This window comes from Nyctibius grandis, chromosome 7, assembly GCF_013368605.1.
Source record: "Nyctibius grandis isolate bNycGra1 chromosome 7, bNycGra1.pri, whole genome shotgun sequence".
Classification (NCBI taxonomy): domain Eukaryota; kingdom Metazoa; phylum Chordata; class Aves; order Nyctibiiformes; family Nyctibiidae; genus Nyctibius; species Nyctibius grandis.
In genome coordinates, this window is record NC_090664.1 from 58,915,586 (window position 1) to 58,936,726 (window position 21,141).

At 54.9% G+C, this 21,141-nt stretch overlaps 1 protein-coding gene across 2 annotated transcripts; it reads right to left on the reverse strand.

The window, feature by feature from the left end:
- Window positions 1–884: 884 nt before the first annotated feature.
- On the reverse strand, window positions 885–20,736 carry ELP6 (elongator acetyltransferase complex subunit 6). 2 transcript variants are annotated; one of them, XM_068404426.1, is made up of 7 exons: window positions 20,645–20,736; window positions 15,738–15,816; window positions 14,462–14,532; window positions 5,829–5,959; window positions 4,280–4,472; window positions 2,328–2,474; window positions 885–1,519 (listed from the first exon to the last, which is right to left on the reverse strand). In XM_068404426.1, the coding sequence occupies exons 1-7, from the start codon at window positions 20,696–20,698 to the stop codon at window positions 1,391–1,393; spliced, it is 804 nt and encodes a 267-aa protein (XP_068260527.1). In that variant the 5' UTR covers window positions 20,699–20,736; the 3' UTR covers window positions 885–1,390. The 2 variants fall into 2 exon arrangements, with proteins under 2 accessions (XP_068260527.1, XP_068260528.1); XM_068404427.1 differs by lacking the exons at window positions 14,462–14,532; window positions 15,738–15,816; window positions 20,645–20,736 and adding an exon at window positions 13,862–13,992.
- Window positions 20,737–21,141: the final 405 nt, after the last annotated feature.

Genomic DNA, 21,141 nt, shown 5'->3' on the forward strand with positions numbered 1-21,141 from the left:
CGGGCTGTGTGTGCAGCTTGGTGGCACTCAGGACCCCAAGCTATGATGGTGTCCCCAGCTCTGCCTCCACATGGAGACTTGGGTCAGGCCCAGCAGGCACCACCTGAGCCTGGAAGCTGGGAGGCTGATGAGCGAGGCTGGGCTGGAGACACTGCTTGGCACCATCCTTGTTGGCAGCACGGAGAGACCCACGGGTTACGTCCTGACGTAGCAGGGTCATAGAAGGAACTACTATAAATCATAGAATGGTTTGGGTTGGAAGGGACCTTAAAGATCATCTAGTTCCAACTCGACCCAGGGTCGAGTGATCCTAAAGCACACGCAGGGCCTCGTTCCCCCTCCTCGCTCCCCCAGCACTCACCACACTCCCCAGAGCCTGCCCAGTCTCAGCCGCAGCCTCCAAGCGTGCCAGGGCTCCCCAAACTCAAGCCCAAGTTCCCCACACTCACGGCAGGAGTTTGCTCTGCTCCCAGCACTGCCCTTGTGTCCGTGGGGAGGGAGGGGGGGCCCAAAACCATCTCCTCACACGGGCTCGGGAGATGCCCATCTCTCCCCCCTGCCAAGGAGCCTGTGGGGAGCAGTTCCCACACAGAGATCCGTGGTTACTTAGTGACTGTACCCTTATCTAATTAAAATTAGTGATTATTTGCTTCGATACATGTCAGTGCTAGTAATGATCTGTGATGGGGAGGCAGTGGCTGAGACAGAGGCTCGTGTACCAGTGTCTGTCTGTCACCCAAAGCCGAGGACGAGCCTGGGAAGCAGCACACTGAACCTGGACACGGGGGTTTCACGTGAAAAGAGGGAAAATAACAAAACAAAGCAAGGGACCGACCAAGCAAGGCAGCTTCTAGGTCCTACCCCAGCGAGGTGAGAGACTATACACGTAGCTACACATTTTTTAATTGTGTGGAAGCTGGGAGTTGAGCAGATGTCTTCTGTGCCAGAGCTGGGAGGAAGGTAAGGATTGCACCACGCTCCCAGACCATCCCTGCCTCTGCCCGCTCTGTCTCACCTCGTTAAACCAGCGGGAGGGTGGGGTGAGGGCTCCACGCAGCAGCGCCTGGCACTGCCCTGCAGTACGAGGCACGCCCAGCCCTCGGGGCATCCTCCTGCTTGTATTTACACGCTCTGAGGGCCATTCTGGCAAGTTCTCGCTCTTCCTCTTGGCCTGTGTAGGTTGGGAACGGGGTGGGAGGGCAAAGGGGTGCAGCAAGGCTAATCCCCTCGTTGGCACGCGGTTCAACGCGCGTTTAAGCTTCCCTCCTGGGTCAGTTTGCTGCTCGGCTCCTGGCTGGTGCTGGTGACACAGCCAGGCTGGTTTGGTGGCACGGCCACTCTAGAGGTACCTGCCTCCACGGCCTTGCTCCCTCGCAGCGGTATCGCAGCGTCACAGGACTGCAGCTGACAGCCCTCGAGCAAAAAAGGTGACGTTCTTGTCCTGGATCTTATACTGGTAGATCTGGATGAGATCTGGCTCTGCCGTCAGCTGCAAGGACACTCTCTTAATTATTTTAATCTGCAAATGGAAAGGAACAGGAATATCATCCCTTTGACCATCACACAGCTGCATGGAGCCAGTCCCTTTGGTGGCAGCTCCTGATGAGGGACCATGCAGCAACCAGGCCCCAGCGAGCCAGCTGCCCTCCCAGCCCAGAAGACATCACTACAGGCCAGGCTTAGATCCACCAACAAGACAATTTGGAGAAGCTTCCCAGGAACTTGTAGTGACAGGACGAGGGGGAATGGTTTTAAACTGACAGAGGGGAGATTGAGATGAGATCTGAGGAAGAAATTCTTTGCTGTGAGGGTGGTGAGAGCCTGGCCCAGGTTGCCCAGAGAAGCTGTGGCTGCCCCCTCCCTGGCAGTGTTCAAGGCCAGGTTGGATGGGGCTGGGAGCAACCTGGTCTGGTGGAAGGTGTCCCTGCCCGTGGCAGGGGGGTGGGACTGGATGGGCCTTAAGGTCCCTTCCCACCCAAACCAGTCTGTGATTCTAAGTATTCCTCTGCCATCACCCTGGGGCTGGGCACAGCCTGCACTGCAGCTGCTGGATAAACCCTTTCCAGCGTCCAGGAACGGGGCAGTCCCCAGGCAGCAGGATGGCCCTGAGCATCCCCGCAGGAGCAGAATCACAGCCCTAAGCGCCTCGGTGCTCCAGCAGATCCCAGTGACCACAGCAAGGCTGTTTGTTAGTCCTTAGGCACACTACAGATCAGGCTGCTCCTGGTCCATCTCCCGTGGTGCAGACAGAGCATGTCTAACCTACCCAGGGGCCTGCAGGCAGCGTTGCCCGTGACATTAACACGTGCCACCTCTACATGCGTTACCTGCCCGTGAACATCCTTGCAGAAGCCGGTCGCCAGCCCCTCTACCCACAGGATCAGGTCACTGTGATGACACAGGGAGTTCACAACCAGTTCGTTTTCCTCATCTTCGGAATCCTCGTTGCTGTGAACCAGCACCACGATGTTCCCCTGCAACGAGAGCACCAGGTGAGCCCCTTGCTAATTCCTAATCTGTGCAGGGTAAGGACAGGGAGATAACAACAGGAGCTTGCACAAATGCCCTGCTAATTATTTAAGCTACTTAGACATCCCCCTGCACAGCAGCTGCTTCTGAGCTAAAATCCACTGGGAAAATAAACAGCAGATACATATATACAGCTCTGAAACAGCTTGTTGTGTATATATTGTATATACATACACACACATAGACATAATACGCAGCCTAAAAATACATCAAGCCTTTGTTCCAAGACAGCTGTCGAGTTAAACCGGTCTGTCAGGCCCCGCAAACAGCAACAATGAATTCAGAGCAGCTAAATAAAGACGTGGCCAAACAGCCGCAGCCAGAGCTGCGATGCTCAACCCTTCCCAGCTCTCACAAGAAGCAAAGAGCTCCCAAACACACCAGCTCTATTAAAAACACACCCCAAGAGTCTCTGCCTCAGCCCATGCAGGTCACCAAGGACTTAAACTACCATGAAATTCCCAATCAAAATGTACTTTAAAGCTTCAAAACGGCTTATACAGAAATAGAAATGTGTTAGCACAATTTATCATCTTTTTTAGCTGGTTTGGAGGTAAATATTCTCAGCGAGCAGAACGTCCCTCGTCAGCATTTACAGCACAACCACCCTGGCACCATCTGAAGTGCAGGATAACAACAAACTGACACCGTCTACTTTATTTCTTACTCAAGCAGAGAGAGAAGTGGCCAAGGTGGGGGACGCTGCGATGGAAGTAGCAAAGGATGGATGGGACTGAAATGATTTTGGGCTGCGATGCTCTCAGAAGTCAGCACATGGCTGGGGAGATCGTTGTTGAAGTGCTGCATCATCACACGCCCTTAGAAACCAGTTGGTGCAACACACAGCAACGCTGAAGGTCAGTAGAAGCAGACTTGAGTCCCCTCCAGGTGGGCCTTCACCTCTGTCCCCTCTGAGACTCATCAGCCCCTCACTACCTTCATCACCCATTTCATTCCCTGCCCACCCACACACACACAAACGTGGGTGTGAGTAGAGATCTCTGGAGAGCCAGGAGCTCTGAGAAACAATATTTTACACCTCAAATCCCTGCTCACGTCAGGGACACAGAAAGCCCTTCTCTGGGCAGCACCTGCTCAGAAACCAGTTGCAAAGGAGCCTACACGGGTACTCCAGGGAGTAATACAATGGCTTTGTTTAGCCCACACCCAGGGCTAAACAATAACCAGTTGTTCTATCCCCCAAGAGCCCTCCCCAGCTGAGAAAGGGAATTGGGGAAAAGGGAGACTCAGGGGTTGAAATTTAAACAGATTTGATAAAATAAGAACACCAATATCAATGCTAATACAAAAGACACAAAGTTATACTCAGCCCATAACGTGGTGGCAAGTTCCTCCAGAGATCACAACCCTTGAGAACAGAGAAAGAGGGAGAAGAGAGCAGAGCAAAGAGCCCCAGAGCCCCCCCAGCTTTCCCAGTTATAGGGAATGTGACGTTAATTAAACCTGTGGGCCAGCCTGGGGCAGCTGCCCTGGGTTTAACTGTAAAGGCCTTGATCACCAGCCCACAGCTGGCCACAAACTGAAACCAAATGTGACAGAAATTTGATTCTATACATTTTATCCCTGCAAAACCAGGACACACAACTCCCTAGAGCAATGATTTGAGTTTCTTGGACAGCCAAAGCCTTCCAAAACCTCATCATGCCCAGGTGGAAAAAGAAAAGCCAAAGGCCAAGCTTTGCTCCAGAGGCTGTTTCGTAGCCGTGGCTGCACGCGGAGGGAGCGGTACCTTCAGCTGGGAGCACACCGCGGCTCTGCAGTAGTGGATGAAGTCCAGCACGGCCACCGGCGCGGCGCCCACGCTGAGCAGGACGCTGAGGTCGTCCACCAGCAGCACGGGGCCCTTCCAGGAGTCGCTGCCATTTGGAGTCAGGGATGTCCGGACAAAGTCAAACAAGGCTTTGAGGTCGGAAGTGCTCTCACTGGAAGAGAAAAAGGAGGTCTTGAGGGGCTTGGCCCACGCACGTGTTATGTGTCCCACTCCTTACCACTGACCCAACGCGGGGAACACCAGCCTGCGCCATCCCTGCTGTCCCCACTGCTGCAACAGCCACCAGGTCCTGCACTTTGTTACAGAACTGCACCTTTGCTGTCTGTGTGTGGTGAAACCCTCATGCCCTGCTCCAGGGACCACAGAATCACAGACTGGTTTGGGTTGGAAGGGGCCTTAAAGCCCATCCAGTCCCAACCCCCTGCCACGGGCAGGGACACCTTCCACCAGACCAGGTTGCTCCAAGCCCCATCCAACCTGGCCTTGAACACTGCCAGGGAGGGGGCAGCCACAGCTTCTCCGGGCAACCTGGGCCAGGCTCTCACCACCCTCACAGCAAACAATTTCTTCCTCACATCTCATCTCAATCTCCCCTCTTTCAGTTTAAAACCGTTCCCCCTCGTCCTGTCACTCCATGCCCTTGTCAAAAGCCCCTCTCCAGCTTTCCTGTAGCCCCTTCAGGCACTGGAAGGTGCTAGAAGGTCTCCCCAGAGCCTTCTCTTCTCCAGGCTGAACAGCCCCAGCTCTCTCAGCCTGTCTCCAGAGCAGAGGGGCTCCAGCCCTCGGAGCATCTCCGTGGCCTCCTCTGGACTCGCTCCAACAGCTCCGTGTCCTTCTTCTGTTGGGGCCCCAGAGCTGGACGCAGCACTGCAGGGGGGGTCTCACGAGAGAGGAGCAGAGGGGCAGAATCCCCTCCCTCGCCCTGCTGGCCACGCTGCTGGGGATGCAGCCCAGGACACGGGTGGCTTTCTGGGCTGCCAGCGCACGTTGCCGGCTCATGGTGAGCTTCTCGTCACCCATCACCCCCAAGTCCTTCTCCTCAGGGCTGAGGAGAATAAAACCAGAAGCCAGCATGGTTAAAGCAGCCCTGTTCTTTTGGATGAGAAAAAAATTCAGAATAATTAAAAAAAGGAATACAACTGCTTGGATGGATTTTTATTTGACACAAACCTGTTGAGTGCTGAAATAAATTTTCTCTAGACCACTTGGCAATGAGGATGGGGGTGGAAATTGCCCCAAAATGCTGGAGAAAGGGGGACAAAATCCCTCTGTGAGCAGCAGGGAGAGACAGGGCACAGCAACATGCTGGCATTTCCCTTCACTTAGGTGTAATGTACAGCTACCAAGTCCTCGGGCCCCCAAGGGAAGCCCAACAGGAGCCAGGTCTCGGCCGTGGGCCTCACTGCTGCTCTCGGTGTTGGCTGCAGTGGTGGGGGACACGAGGGGGCAAACGCCCTGTGCTGGGGCCCTGCTGAGCCCCAGCAGAACCACAACCGCTCAGGTTTACCTTAGAAACTGAAGAGGACTGGGCTGTCCTGGCTGCTCCTCCTCCTCTCCAAACACGAGGTCAATGCAGGACTTGAGGCCTTCCAAGAAGACGAGCTGTCCCCGTCCTTTGGCAGCGGTCAGACTGACTCCCTTGGGAGAGGAAAACATTATGTTGCAGAGCCAACAGCTTTGGAGGAACGGTGCAAACAGAACCAAGCAGATCGACAGCCCGTTTTTATCAAGTCTTATCTAAATGTGCTCATAGAGTCAGTGCTTCAGGGAGTCCTGCGCGGGGCGTGAGACAGGCGGCTCTGTTACACACGCTGGGGGACACACTCGATCTCTTGTATTTTCACAGAATCCCAGAATCAACGAGGTTGGAAGAGCCCTCTGGGATCATCGAGTCCAACCCTTGCCCTGACACCACCATGGCAACTAGACCAGGGCACTAAGTGCCATGGCCAGGCTTTTCTTAAACCCCTCCAGAGATGGGGACTCCACCACCTCCCTGGGCAGCCCCTTCCAATGGCTAATGACCCTTGATGAGAAGAAATGCTTCCTAATGGCCAACCTGAACCTCCCCTGGCCAAGCTTGAGGCTGTGTCCTCTTGTCCTATCTCTAGTTGCCTGGGAGAAGAGGCCGACTCCCACTTCCAGGAGATTAAAAAAAAACAGTGATTTGGGGGCTCAAACATAGAATCACAGACTGGTTTGGGTTGGAAGGGACCTTAAAGCCCATCCAGTTCCAACCCCCTGCCACTGGCAGGGACACCTTCCACCAGACCAGGTTGCTCCCAGCCCCATCCAACCTGCCCTTGAACACTGCCAGGGAGGGGGCAGCCACAGCTTCTCTGGGCAACCTGGGCCAGGCTCTCACCACCCTCACAGCAAAGAATTTCTTCCTCAGATCTCATCTCAAGCTCCCCTCTCTCAGTTTAAAACCGTTCCCCCTCGTCCTGTCACTCCATGCCCTTGTCAAAAGCCCCTCTCCAGCTTTCCTGTAGGGAAATCCTGTAGGGATTCCACCATCCCGGGATCACTCCTGGGAAGACAGCCTCATTGCATGGGAGAAAAACAGTGTCTTATCCAGAGGCAGGGAGAGGATGGGTCCAGGCTTCTTCACGCTGCCCCAAGGAGCCTGCTGGTAGCAATTTCTTCGTGCTCCCTCCTTGGGTGGTGAACACCTTTGGTTTCCTCTATCTCCAAACCATCACTGTGGCAATAACGACTCCCCGGCACAACCCACGCACCCGAGTGAGGCACGGCCTGGATCTGGGCACCCCGACACTTGCACAATGACTGGGAGAGAGCAGCATGGCCGAGCTCCCACGGGACGCAGCCTCAGCCCTGATTCCTCTTTGGAGAAGGAGGAGGGACTGTGACAAACTGCCTGGGGCCGTGACTCAAACTCAAGCCGAGATTTCCTGCTCCATGATGAGGCTGACCTCGAGAGCCACATGCTGGGCACGTCCAGCCCCAGCAGAGAAAGCCTTGGCAGGGTTGCAGCAGACATGCAGAAGACCTCAACTGGAGATCTATTGTTCATGGACTCCTATTGTTCATGAACTCCTGAAACATGGGAAGTTCCATCTAAATATGAGGAGAAACTTCTTTGGTGTGAGGGTGCCAGAGCCCTGGCACAGGCTGCCCAGGGAGGGGGGGAGTCTCCTTCTCTGGAGATATTCAAACCCGCCTGGATGCAACCCTGTGCGACGTGCTGTGGGTGACCCTGCTTGGGCAGGGGTTGGGCTGGATGATCTCCAGAGGTCCCCTCCAACCCTTAACCAGTCTGTGATTCTGTCTCATCCTCCTTTCCTTCATCAGCAAGTTTTGCCAACCCTTCCATAGCTCCTCAGCTTATTGGTAACTACACCAGTCCACCTTTCAGGAGAAAACTTAGTAGCTCCTACTGACATGATCATACGAAGGTATCTCACGAGCACTGTCTTCAAATCTCGGCCAAACTGTGCATCTCCCGGGAGAAGAAGTGCAAATTTGCTCAGCTCTCCAGCGTGGGTGGCTTCCCACATGTCACAACGGGCGTGTAATTTCTTAAAATGGAACCAAGGAGCATGAACGCCAAGATCCGCAGTGTCTCGACGCCCTGGAAATAGGGTGGTTGTGCAACGCAGCAGGTAGGTGGACAAGATGGCGAGATAGATGGTTTACAAAGAGTTCAGGAAGGTTGAGCTCAACGCAGTACTGCTCGACACGCAGAACTGGTGAGCCAGAGGCCAGGAACCAGAAAGAAGGATCCTGAGAAAGCAGTTTCTGTATCCCCCGAGAGAATCACAGAATCAATGAGGTTGGAAGAGCCCTCTGGGCTCATCGAGTCCAACCATTGCCCTGACACCACCATGGCAACTAGACCAGGGCACTAAGTGCCATGTCCAGGCTTTTCTTAAACCCCTCCACAGATGGTGACTCCACCACCTCCCTGGGCAGCCCCTTCCAATGTCAATGACCCTTGCTGAGAAGAAATGCTTCCTAATGTCCAACCTGAACCTCCCCTGGCCAAGCTTGAGGCTGTGTCCTCTTGTCCTAGCGCTGGTTGCCTGGGAGAAGAGGCCGACTCCCACTGCGCTCCAACCTCCCTTCAGGTAGTTGTAGACTGCACTAAGGTCACCTCTGAGCCTCCTCTTCTCCAGGCTAAACACCCCCAGCTCCCTCAGCCGTTCCTCAGAGGTCAGACCCTCCAGACCCTTCACCACCTTGGTCGCCCTCCTCTGCACTCGCTCCAACACCTCAACATCTCTCTTGAAGTGCGGGGCCCACAACTGGACACAGGATTCAAGGTGCGGCCTCACCAGTGCCCAGTACAGAGGGACGATCCCTTCCCCACACCGGCTGGCTACATTAGTTCTGATAGAGGCCAGGATGCCATTGGCCTTCTTGGCCACCTGAGCAGGAGCGGTCAGGAACAGAGGCAAGTCCTAGGGCAGGAGCAGGAGCCCGTACCTTAAGCCCAGTCTGGCTTGTGCCTGAACGCTGGAAGAGGCACAGACCAGCAGTGCTGGTGCTTTTGACCAGGAACTTTTTAAGCATCACAGAAAACACAGATTTTTGCTTATTTCCTAAGCAACCGTGCTGGGAGCTGCAGGACACGAGCACAGAGCCTGTTTGAGTCGCCCAGCAAGGGGAAGGCTCGTAGCAGCTCTTGCCCCAGTACCTTAAGCACTGCTTGGCAGTGTCCCAACCCCTTCTTTTGAAAAGACCTTGGAGGTTTTCCAAGCAGTTCCCAGTCCTCAGGACACCCCCGAGAGCCACCGCACCCTCCTTGCTCGCACGCGAGAGCGAGATGCAGCAAAGCGATGTGTCCACGTCTGCCTCCTTCTTTCTACCCCTGTGTTTCACCTGCTTGACCCTCCTGTTGTTCTGACATCAGCTTCACAGCCCCTTTTCTTTTCTTTTTTAAAAAATAAAAAGATTGTAAAGCTGCATCTTAAGTATCTGATCAAGGAGACAAACCCTACAAGGGGCTGGGCCCAGCTGCTTTGTGAGCGCGGCGTTTCCACGTGAGAACCTCCAGAGAGAAGGTCTGGGTAGATAAGGAAGAGGTCCTTGCCAGGGAGATTAACCCTGAGCTTATCAGTTGCCACACGTGCAGCGCTAATGAGAGGAAAGCCAGATTTCCCCTGCTTTTCCTCCCAGCTGAAATGTGAGGGGGAGAGACCCATCCAGCAGGGTTGCTGCCAGAAAACGCTGCCTACGGCGATCAGAAAACAACGGATCAGAGGCAACGTCTTCCATGGTGGCCAGGACAAGAGGACACAGCCTCAAGCTTGGCCAGGGGAGGGTCAGGTTGGACATTAGGGAGCATTTCTTCTCAGCAAGGGTCATTAGCCATTGGAAGGGGCTGCCCAGGGAGGTGGTGGAGTCACCATCTCTGAAGGGGTTTAAGCAAAGCCTGGCCATGGCACTTAGTGCCCTGGTCTAGTTGCCATGGTGGTGTCAGGGCAATGGTTGGACTCGATGAGCCCAGAGGGCTCTTCCAACCTGGTTGATTCTGATTTTGGGACAAGCATCCTCGCCTAGCAGGGGCTACACCGGGGTGAAGGCTGTCTGACACGTGCCCACCTCAGATCCTGTTTCTAAATCAGCCCTGAGCTTGCCCTTCTTTTTTTCCTGGTCTTCCACATGTGCTTCTGGGAGGAAATCGGTCCCACCTATGAGGCAAACTCTGGGAAGGAAGGAGAGCCTGGGGCGAGGCACCAGCCAGCACTTTTAGACATATCCTTTTTGTTTTCAAGCACCCTCTCAGTGAACAGCATGAACCAGCAAGCCTTGCAGCACGCTCTTGCCTCATCTAATCCACATTGTCTCCTTTTTTTCTCACAGAGTGTGGGGCCCTTCACCCTCCCTGCCATACCTCCCGCCGGCCCCGAGCCCACAGGGGCTGATGTGGGCTGCAGGCAGAGGGATTTGGCTTTTCCAGGTGATATCTACTCACTAACACCATGCCAGAAAGCAGGGCAGGAACGGAGAGCTAAGGGAAGCCTCTTGGGCAACTGCAAGCACACACCACGGAAAAATTTCTAGCCAAGGACAGAAGCAGCTTTATGTGGCAGGGCAGGAGCAGGGAATGGCCAGCAAATACCTGACGTGCCATAAAATGGGGCTGGGTTGCACAGCAGCCTCACAAACCTCATCCCCTGGTGACATTTTGGAGTCCACAGGCCTCAGCACTTGCTGAAATGCTTTGCCAGAGCAGTGGCTAAATTCACTATTAATGTTAATAATTCAGAAACTGATTTTAACTTTGCTTCAGCCATTTCTTCCTGCACACACAAGCTCTCTATGCTTCAGATCAGCAAGAAAACAGCGTCCCCTCTTTAAAACACCCAACAGCTTCATGCTGTTACACCAGGGCCTGGATGTAGAAGGGCCACAGCATGAGAGGGAGGCAGCGAGGGGCAGTGTGCCTGTGGGTCAGAGCAGGAATTCGATCTCCTCGGTGCCACGACGTTCCTGGGAGGACCCAGCAAGCTTGTTCTCATTTTCCAGCTGGGGAACCGGGTCCCAGACAGACAGGACTGGATGGAGACCTGGACTCACCCCACTGCAGCCATCTGTGCAGCAAACCTCTGCTTGTCTCCCAGCTAGCAACCCACCTGATGTAACTTCTGGAAGCAGCACGTGAATCACAGAATCAATGAGGTTGGAAGAGCCCTCTGGGCTCATCGAGTCCAACCATTGCCCTGACACCACCATGGCAGCTAGACCAGGGCACTAAGTGCCATGGCCAGGCTTTTCTTAAACCCCTCCAGAGATGGTGACTCCAGCACCTCCCTGGGCAGCCCCTTCCAATGGCTAATGACCCTTGCTGAAAAGAAATTCCTCCTAAAAGCACCAGGACAGCTCGGAGACGGTGAAAAAAGTGCTCAAAATGGCCAACGGCACCTGCCTGACTGCCACAGACACGACACACGTCCCTGCTGCAGAGCCACCGTGCTGCAGAACACCCAGTGTGCATCACCAGCCCTGAAAGCTTTCATTATCTCCCAGCACCACGCTCCGTTATCGCCGGGAGCACAGACATTATCCCTGGCAATCTGTCACTTATCGATCAAGCTCAGAAATGCTTCTGAAACAGCAGCTCGGCATGAGCTGTGAGCTCCACACGGAGCACAATCGTTCTCATCCGTCCAGGATGCTGGCAGCCCGGCAGCGTGGTGGCCCATCGGCCTGCCAGCAGTGACGTCCCTTCAAACCAGAACCACTGCTGGCCATTTCATAACGGAAAGCAAAATATTTGCAGGAGGGAACTAGTAATGGGTAATTAGCTCAAACAGCCAACACAGCCGTGGTACAAAGCGTGATGATCAGTGATCAGGCAACCAGCCAAGGTCTCCTCTCCAGCACAGCTACCTGCAGGGGAGAGCAGAGGTGACCAGGCGATGTCCTCTGGGCTGTGAGCTCAGCGCTGTGGCAGGGGAGCAGGCAAGGGGGAGAGCAAATGGGGACAAATCTGTTTTTCCTTTAAAAGAAAACAAACATGGTACAAATGAGGGTGGGAACACCAAGCTGGCAAGCTGCCCTGGGGCCATTGGTCTGGCTATGGCCCAGCATGTTCTCTACAAGGTCGTGACAAATAACATTAACTGTCCCTTAGAAGTGCAGATCCTCACGAAAAGAGCAGGATTTGCAGAGAAGGAAAAGTGTGAAGCCAGTCTTGCAGAGCCAGCACAGGCACAAAAATACAGGGAAGCTTTTTTCCTGCAAGTATAAGTACATCCCTGCATTTAGCTACCACTTAGGGAACTGGTTCTGGGCTGGTAGGACCTGGCAACACTGTGGGGAAGCAGCATGTAAGGTAAGCATTGTTTCAACTATGTACCAATATTCAGTGTATCACCATCCATCAGGTGCTACAAGGACCAGACCCACAAAACAGGGCTGTAAAGATCACAGAATCACAGAATCAACCAGGTTGGAAGAGCCCTCAAGGATCATCGAGTCCAACCATTGCCCTGACACCACCATGGCAACTAGACCAGGGCACTAAGTGCCATGTCCAGGCTTTTCTTAAGCCCCTCCAGAGATGGTGACTCCACCACCTCCCTGGGCAGCCCCTTCCAATGGCTAATGACCCTTGCTGAGAAGAAATGCTTCCTAATGGCCAACCTGAACCTCCCCTGGCCAAGCTTGAGGCTGTGTCCTCTTGTCCTAGCGCTGGTTGCCTGGGAGAAGAGGCCGACTCCCACTGCGCTACAACCTCCCTTCAGGTAGTTGTAGACTGCACTAAGGTCACCTCGGAGCCTCCTCTTCTCCAGGCTAAACACCCCCAGCTCCCTCAGCCGTTCCTCGCAGGTCAGACCCTCCAGACCCTTCCCCAGCTTGGTCGCCCTCCTCTAGACTCGCTCCAACACCTCAACATCTCTCTTCAAGTGCAGGGCCCAGAACTGGACACAAAACCCACCCTTACTGAGCCTGAGGTGTTCATTTAGGCAAAGAAGGATTACAGCAAACCCAAGATCTTACGGAAACTCAGACAGATATAAATAACTGGTGTTATGACCTCCAGCTCCTCAGAGCTCAGGAAGAATTCACAACCACCGACCGCACAGGCACCTGTGAAGTCACAGTGTAAGACTGACTCAGACTTGAAACCACCAGGACAGGGACAGCTCACCACTGTGGGCAAATGTAATTTCTTCTCTGAACACCCCTGGGCAAAGCGTATTGTTCTTCTTATCACCTCCCTTCGTGCCAGGAACCTTTTTGTTGAAGCATCAGACAGCAGATCATTTCCATTTGCATGTGCTCCAGCTAATCCTCATGTTCTCTCCCTTCTCGGGCTCTCCCACGAGGGAGGTGACAACAGCACCTATTAAAAGCACACGCACAAGCTGCGCACTGGGAAATTGCACCACGGTAGGAAACACACCAACAAACACCATTCTGCTTTTAGAGCAGGCAAGGATGCCATATCTAACAGCTGAATCTCCTACCTACACCGCTTGCTATGCCCCTTTTCCTACCCCACAGAGCAAGTTCCCCCCAAGATTTCCTCCTCTCCACAACACGACGGTCAGAACTATTCAGTTTGCTCAGCAGTGGGGAATCTGCTCTGCAGGGAGATCACATGTGGAGCATCAGTGAGTTAAAGCTCCACGTGGAAATGCTTCATTTGCTCAGTCCATTTTATTTAACTGAGGGCTGAGCTCTCAGACCACTGATCTCCTTTTAAAAGGTAAAAATCGAGTAGTAAATAAAATAGTTGTTTAGCAAGCACCGAAACTCAACTCATATTTACAGTGGGGAACACACTGTTATGGCAACACCTGGCTCTTCAACACCTGAAAGCCTTTACAAGCAGCAGCACTGCTGGGACTTCCAGCAGAAGCAGAGGAGGGAGGACCAACACAAACCCTCATCCCTTTGGCCCTGCAAGGACACCTGGACCTCACAACTGGAGCATTTCACATCTGAGCACTGTACAAAAAGCCAAGAGTTTAAAGGCAGAGCTCAGGCTGGCCCTGGGAACGACCCTGCCTACGTTGTTTCTCCTTTTCCTGGTTTCAGGGTACACAGACTCCTTGCCTGACTCACCATGGGAAAGAAATCCACGAGAACGTCCTCAGACGTCTCAAACTGATGGCTTGGCCCAGACGCCAGAAGAAGCCCACAGGTGTCCTTCTGAATCTACAGGTGGCTCACCCCAAGGCACTTCATCACAACGTAACCACAGGACAGAAGACACAGTCACCTCAGGACCTCCTGTGCCCTGCAGCCAGTGCGTCCTGCAGGCAGACAGAGAGGCCCTAGGGACACAGCCACCACAGCATTTTTCTCCCCAAAGTACTAATGAAACTCCATCTACCAGTCTGGGCTTGCCTGGGGAATGCTGATCTCCAGAGAACATTTCTAAGCACAAAGCAAGCCAGCAGCCCTTCAGCTCTGTTCTCTCTGGGGCAGAGCCCCGTGGGGCCCTTGCAGTGAGCCTCACAGCCAGGTTTTTGCCCTATATCACAACTCTTCTACGGCGAGAAGTGCTCTCCACCCTCTGCCACAGGAGCACCAACCCTGACTGTCCTCGTCAACATCTGGAAACATTTGCTCACCCGCAATTCCCATTCCCTGTTCTCATTCCTTCCCACCCAACAGAAACCACCCGGACCTGTAATTATTAACCCACGCCGAGAGACTTACCAGCTTCTGGGCTACGATGTTGTAGTGGCTGAAGGACTGGAGCAGGGCCACAAAGCAAACCTTACAGCCAGCTGGGTGAGAAGACAGAAAGATGTGTTATAATTTCAATTTTGCAAGCTGCCATTCTCAAAGCACATAAATCACAGCAGCCAGGCTACAAATCTGCCTGGAAAGGCCTTGAAGGGAGACAGGTCTAGGCAGCCCCTCCCTTGCTCATGGCTGGGCTTCCAATTTTCACCTTTCTATAGGATTTCCACGTTAGGGAAAATGTTAAGTCAGTTTAAAAAGGGAAAGAATGAGAAAAAGATGACATTAAAAAAAAGCAGAAGGCCCCTTTTCTGTCTCGTGCCACCCTGCCCTGGGATCTCCTGGCACTGTTTGCTGGTATCACTGCAAGGAGGCCAACGGCCGACCATGACACGAGCTACTGAAACCACTGACGTGCCAAAAGTCCCTGTTTTGGCTCTCGTAGGGCAAGTGGCCTTGACTGGGAAAACACACAGAACAAGCAATTTTGACAAAGACACCTGGCTAAAATGTGATTTTGGGAAAACCCGGCACGTGACAACCTGGCCTCATGGTTTGGGTACAAAATCAGTATTTATTTCTCCCTGCTAGAGAGCAGGACACGGATTTCAACTGGAACAAGTCAGTGGCCCCAGCTGAACCCTCACTGACCACTCGGGAGCTCCCAAAGGTTTTGAGCACCAAGCGGGTACCTGGACACCACCACTCTGAGCTACGTTTCCAGTCTGATAGGTACCAGATTTGCTGGGCTGGCTGCTTCGCCAGCAGAAAGCTGGAGGAGTCCGTGAGTCCAGCACCCACTCTGCAGGGGCTGGTAGGTTACTCCCAGGTGAAACTGTTAGCAGAACAGCAATCAGGTAACTTGCCAGGCTCTTTGTTTCTTTACTCACTACCCGCTTATCTATTTGTTAGTTGTTCCTGATATTTTTCATTACATTATAAGACACTTTGCTAGTGAAGGAATTACAGTCAACACCTCACTGTCAGATGCCCTTGTGATTTACAACACTCATTAATGATGAAACAAGGTGCACAGTCATTACAGGATGTACCCACGGATACAGACCAAGTCCCAAGAACAAGTCAGGACTGGGATCCATAAATCCTGACTCCAAAGACTTGCGCTCATCCGAGGATGCCTCACGCTGCAAAACCAGCCTCTGCTCACACAGAAACACTTTAGGCTGAAGGAACTTCCCAGGAGCAGGCAAAGGCAAACCCTTGCCTTGGAGTCCTGCTGCTGACATACCTCTGAGGTAGAAGGAGAGGAAATGGTGCACCAGGAAGCTGCCGTCTGTTCTGGTGTCTCGCAGCAGCGTGAATTTACCCTGAAAAAGAAGCAGCACAATCACTTAACAGAGAACGGTGGGGGCACAAACTGCTCCTGGTTCCATCTTGGTAGACAGACAGTCCTCTCCTGTCTACTCCAAGTGGCACAGACTGCTGGGGACAACTGCCACCCACTCTGTCCCCAGTCCATTTTCCCTGTGCGCTTAAACCAGCAGCCCTGCTACAGCTACTGCTTCTCCTGCCCCCAAACCGCCCTCCCTGCTCCAGGCTGACCTCAAACAGGCCACGTTCAGAGCAGAAAACCTTACCAAAATACACGTAGTAGGGCAGAGCGCTCTGCACAAAGCATACACCTTGTTTTGATCACGCAGGAAATTAATTCCGTTCATCAGTGCCTGCTTGTTACCAGTACCAGCCTCATCAAGGCACTTGTTTCCATTCAAACCTTCGTCAAGATGTTTCTTTAATCAATACAAACCATAGAAGGGCTGTTTTTAATCACAAAGAACTTATCAATGCTTTTTTTTCTATCTATTAGAAGGAAAAAAAAACCCACCCTTTGCAGCAACAAGCAATCTACCCATAGGTAAGTCACAAGCCATCTATCAGCTCCCTGATGCCTAAAGTGTTATAAATGGAAGGGCAAATATTGCAGGGAATGCAGAGCAGCAGCCAGGGTACAGCAACGCTGCTCTGCCTCGGCCAGAGAAAGCTCTTTCCCACCCAAAAAAAGGGTTATGCCTCTGTGGGCACTACAGGAACAGGAGGCAGCACCCTGGCGAGCATCTGAGGGAGCTGGAGGTGTTTAGCCTGGAGAAGAGGAGGCTCAGAGGTGACCTTAGTGCAGTCTACAACTACCCGAAGGGAGGGTGTAGCGCAGTGGGAGTCGGCCTCTTCTCCCAGGCAACCAGCAATAGGACAAGAGGACACAGCCTCAAGCTTGGCCAGGGGAGGGTCAGGTTGGCCATTAGGAAGCATTTCTTCTCAGCAAGGGTCATTAGCCATTGGAAGGGGCTGCCCAGGGAGGTGGTGGAGTCACCATCCCTGGATGTGTTTAAGAAAAGCCTGGACATGGCACTTAGTGCCCTGGTCTAGTTGCCATGGTGGTGTCAGGGCAAGGGTTGGACTCGATGATCCCAGAGGGCTCTTCCAGCCTCATTGATTCTGTGATGCTGTGAGATGTGTCCTTCGTGGCGAAGCCTGGAGGAGTCTCTGGGTTCAAACAGCACAATCATAGAGTGGTTTGGGTTGGAAGGGACCTTAAAGACCAGCCTAAACGTTCAGCAGTTTACCTTCCGCAGGACTCCATCCCCTCTAACTCCCCTCTTCCCTGCAGAGGTCCCCTGCAGCAGCAGGCTGAGTGCCACTTCACATCCCCTCCCGCGCCTGCCAGCTCTCAGAAGGCTCCCTCCTGAGCTCCCACACGCTCTGCATGGAACACAGCAGGATGCTGTCATTCAGAACATACTTTATTTCACTTCTTCAAACCCTCCACTCATCAACCCTTAAATCCTGCCAACCCTCACTTCGCTGTCACACTGCAGCTGCTTAGACAGCACTCAAAACTCTGCTTCATTTCTGATGCCTGCATGCCCAGCTAGCCAGGGGTGGGAAGGTCCAAACCGTGCGTCTCCAGAGGCAGCAGCTGCACCAAAGCACGGCTGGGGGAAAGAAGGAAGGAAGGCAACAGCTCCGGGAAACTCCAGCATCCTGCTTGTGGTCACAGAACTGCCCCAAAGCCTTCACCAACTCCAGAGCACGGGGGACAAATACAGGAATCAGGGTTCTACCAGGCGTGTCGACACAAGGAGGAAGGCACACAAAGCCAGCAGGAATCACAGAATCACAGACTGGTTTGGGTGGGAAGGGACCTTAAAGCTCATCCAGTCCCAACCCCCTGCCACGGGCAGGGACATCTTCCACCAGACCAGGTTGCTCCCAGCCCCATCCAACCCGGCCTTGAACACTGCCAGGGAGGGGGCAGCCACAGCTTCTCTGGGCAACCTGGGCCAGGGTCTCACCACCCTCACAGCAAAGAATTTCCTCCTAATATCTAATCTAAATCCACCCTCTTTCACTTTAAAACCATTCCCCCTCATCCTGTCACTCCATGCCCTTGTCAAAAGCCCCTCTCCAGCTTTCCTGCAGCCCCTTCAGGCACTGGAAGGTGCTAGAAGGTCTCCCCGGAGCCTTCTCTTCTCCAGGCTGAACAGCCCCAGCTCTCTCAGCCTGTCTCCACAGCAGAGGGGCTCCAGCCCTCGGAGCATCTCCGTGGCCTCCTCTGGACTCGCTCCAACAGCTCCGTGTCCTTCTGTTGGGCCCCAGAGCTGGACGCAGCACTGCAGGGGGGTCTCAGGAGAGCGGGGCAGAGGGGCAGAATCCCCTCCCTCGCCCTGCTGGCCACACTGCTGGGGATGCAGCCCAGGACACGGTTGGCTTTGGGCTGCCAGCGCACGTTGCCGGCTCATGGTGAGCTTCTCGTCACCCATCACCCCCAAGTCCTTCTCCTCAGGGCTGCTCTCAACCCATTCTCCGCCCAGCCTGGATTTGGGCTTGGGATTGCCCCGACCCACATCTGGGTCTGTGAGGCTTTCCAAGGTCTGTAAAGCCCTGTGGCCACGCTGTCTTCACACAGCTCCATGCACCTCTCGCACCCATCCCCACAGGCTACGTCTATCAACCTGATTAGCCACTGGCTGGAAGCAACCAGCTCCCTGCAGGACCTGAGGGCGGGCGGCTTCCCCTCGCTGCCAGCCAAGAGGAATTCTTCTGCTGAGGAGCAGAGAAGTCCTGGCCACACCACCAGGCCCTTGTTCGCTGGCATCCAGAAACCCCGCGGCCCTTGACGTGCCATCTGATTCTCTGCCCGCTCCTGCGCACCCTTCTCAAGCCCAGAAGGATGCCACTGGGTTTGAAGCACTGCCAAAGGCAAGGCCTTCTCGTAGCACCTTCTCCACCCGCCTGCCCCAGCCCGTTCCCTCCACACTCTGCTTTCACACTCCTTCCACCTGCAGGCTCCAAGGCAGAAGCTGCAGCTACTTGTTAGAAACTGCCAAAATCCCTTGGCAGGGCAGCAGCGGGTGTCACGAGCGTTCAGCGGTGACATGTCAGATACACCCACACAGGCAGCAGCTTCATCCACTGTGCTGCCAAGTCAAAACTCAGGATCTTGAGGCCAAATTCCCTTTTGTTTTTGCTCTGTGGAATTTCCTACTCACATCAAGGTGACCCCCCTGCCTCCAAAACCAGGCTTGTGGATGGCAGCATCCCTGCTCGTCCCACAGCTCCACCATCAAACCTGCCTTAGAGCACAGGCTCGGCTCTGCCAACACTTCAGCTCCACCAAGGGCTCCTCACTTTGCATTTCACCTGCATTAAAAACCCAGTCATCAACCCACAGGAACCACAGGGACCTGGGCACTTACAGAGCCTCAGCTTACCATAGAATCACAGACTGGTTTGGGTGGGAAGGGACCTTAAAGCTCATCCAGTTCCAGCCCCCTGCCATGGGCAGGGACACCTTCCACCAGACCAGGTTGCTCCCAGCCCCATCCAACCTGCCCTTGAACACTGCCAGGGAGGGGGCAGCCACAGCTTCTCTGGCCAACCTGGGCCAGGCTCTCACCACCCTCACAGCAAACAATTTCTTCCTCACATCTCATCTCAATCTCCCCTCTGTCACTTTAAAACTGTTCCCCCTCGTCCTCTCACTCCATGCCCTTGTCAAAAGCCCCTCTCCAGCTTTCCTGGAGCCCCTTCAGGCACTGGAAGGTGCTAGAAGGTCTCCCCGGAGCCTTCTCTTCTCCAGGCTGAACAGCCCCAGCTCTCTCAGCCTGTCTCCAGAGCAGAGGGGCTCCAGCCCCCTGAGCATCTCCGTGGCCTCCTCTGGACTCGCTCCAACAGCTCCGTGTCCTTCTGTTGGGCCCCAGAGCTGGACGCAGCACTGCAGGGGGGGTCTCACGAGAGCGGGGCAGAGGGGCAGAATCCCCTCCCTCGCCCTGCTGGCCACGCTGCTGGGGATGCAGCCCAGGACACGGGTGGCTTTGGGCTGCCAGCCCACGTTGCCGGCTCATAGCTTCAGTTTATCCTTTACAGAGCGTGACACCGCTACCACCGAGCCTTAGCCAACAACCTCCACCAGCTTTGCTTCGAGCCTCGAGGGCCAGACCTCTACTCAGCCACGCTCCCTCGTTTTTTCCTCAGCATTTCTTCCCCAGCAAGGAATTACATCCCTGCTGTTTTCCAGGGATAAAGCTGCCCTGCTCACATCATGAGCTCTCCGAGAAGCGGGGAAACTCAGACTTACAAAATAAATTATCAGCTCAAATATGCATTTATTATCTAAACTAGTATCTATGAGGAAATACACGCGAGTAACGTCTAACACACACATATTTTATTAACTTTTTACCTGAAGCGCTTCACGGCTCTTATACAGGGCGAGGGTGTTTAGTTACAGCGTGATTCCATTAGCACAAAGACTGCACGGATAAACCGAATTAATTTAGCGGCCTAAAGGAGGAGAAACCTCTAGAACCCACCGCAGGGCCCGGAGGAGGAGCGCTGGGGAGCGGCTTTAACCCGCGACACCACGCACAGACACGCCGGGGGCTGCGGGGAGAGGGCCCGGCCCCTCCGTAGCTGCAGATACCAGCGCCAGGGCCGTGAGGGCCGGGGGAAGGGGAAGGCCCGGACGCCGTTACCGGTCCCGGGGGAGGCCGCGGCCGCCGCCGCCGCCATGATGCCGCCTCAGGAGGCCCCGCCCTTCCCGGCATGCACCGCGCGGCTCCCGGCGGGCCCGGCGCGGGCCTGCACCGCCGCCACGGCGGCCCCGCTCCCTCCCTCCTCCCGCCCGCCCGCCCTCACCGACTCCGGCCGCTGCGGGGAGGCGTCCAGCAGCTCGTTCAGCTCCGCGAACATGGCGGGCGGCCGCCGCCGAGGGGACCCTCAGGCTTCCGGGCGGGGCGGGGGGGAAGGCCGTGCGGCCCGCGCATGCGCGGAGCGCAGCCGGACGGCGCCCCCTGGCGGAGGGGCGGCCGCAGCGAGGGGCTCCCCTCAGCCCGCCCCTCCCGGTCCCCTCAGGGCCCGGCGGGGCCGCGGCGGCCGCTCGGGCTCCTCCTGCCCCGGCCGCTGCCCCGGGACGGGTCCCCGTCGTCTCCGGGGGGGCGTCTCCACCGGCTGGCCGGGCAGCCTGTGCCGCTGCGGCTGGGCCCAGCGCCGCGGCCACCCCCTCAGGCAGCCCTGGGGGTGTGGGCAGTGTTAACAGTCACCCTCACCCCGGTGCCAACCAGGCACTTCTCTGCCGGGGGCTTCCTGGCTGGGCAGCCCCAGCTCTTCCCGGTGCCTTGGGTTCGTCCTGCTGC

Excerpts from the sequence above, each read along its gene's own strand:
- ELP6 (XM_068404426.1), bottom strand. The coding sequence starts at position 20,698 with ATGTTCGCGGAGCTGAACGAGCTGCTGGACGCCTCCCCGCAGCGGCCG. Across the intron at positions 15,817-20,644 it reads CCCCGCAGCGGCCGGAGTCG|GGTAAATTCACGCTGCTGCG; the intron begins GTGAGGGCGGGC and ends CTTCTTTTTCAG. Across the intron at positions 5,960-14,461 it reads ACATCGTAGCCCAGAAGCTG|GGAGTCAGTCTGACCGCTGC; the intron begins GTAAGTCTCTCG and ends TCCTCTCCCAAG.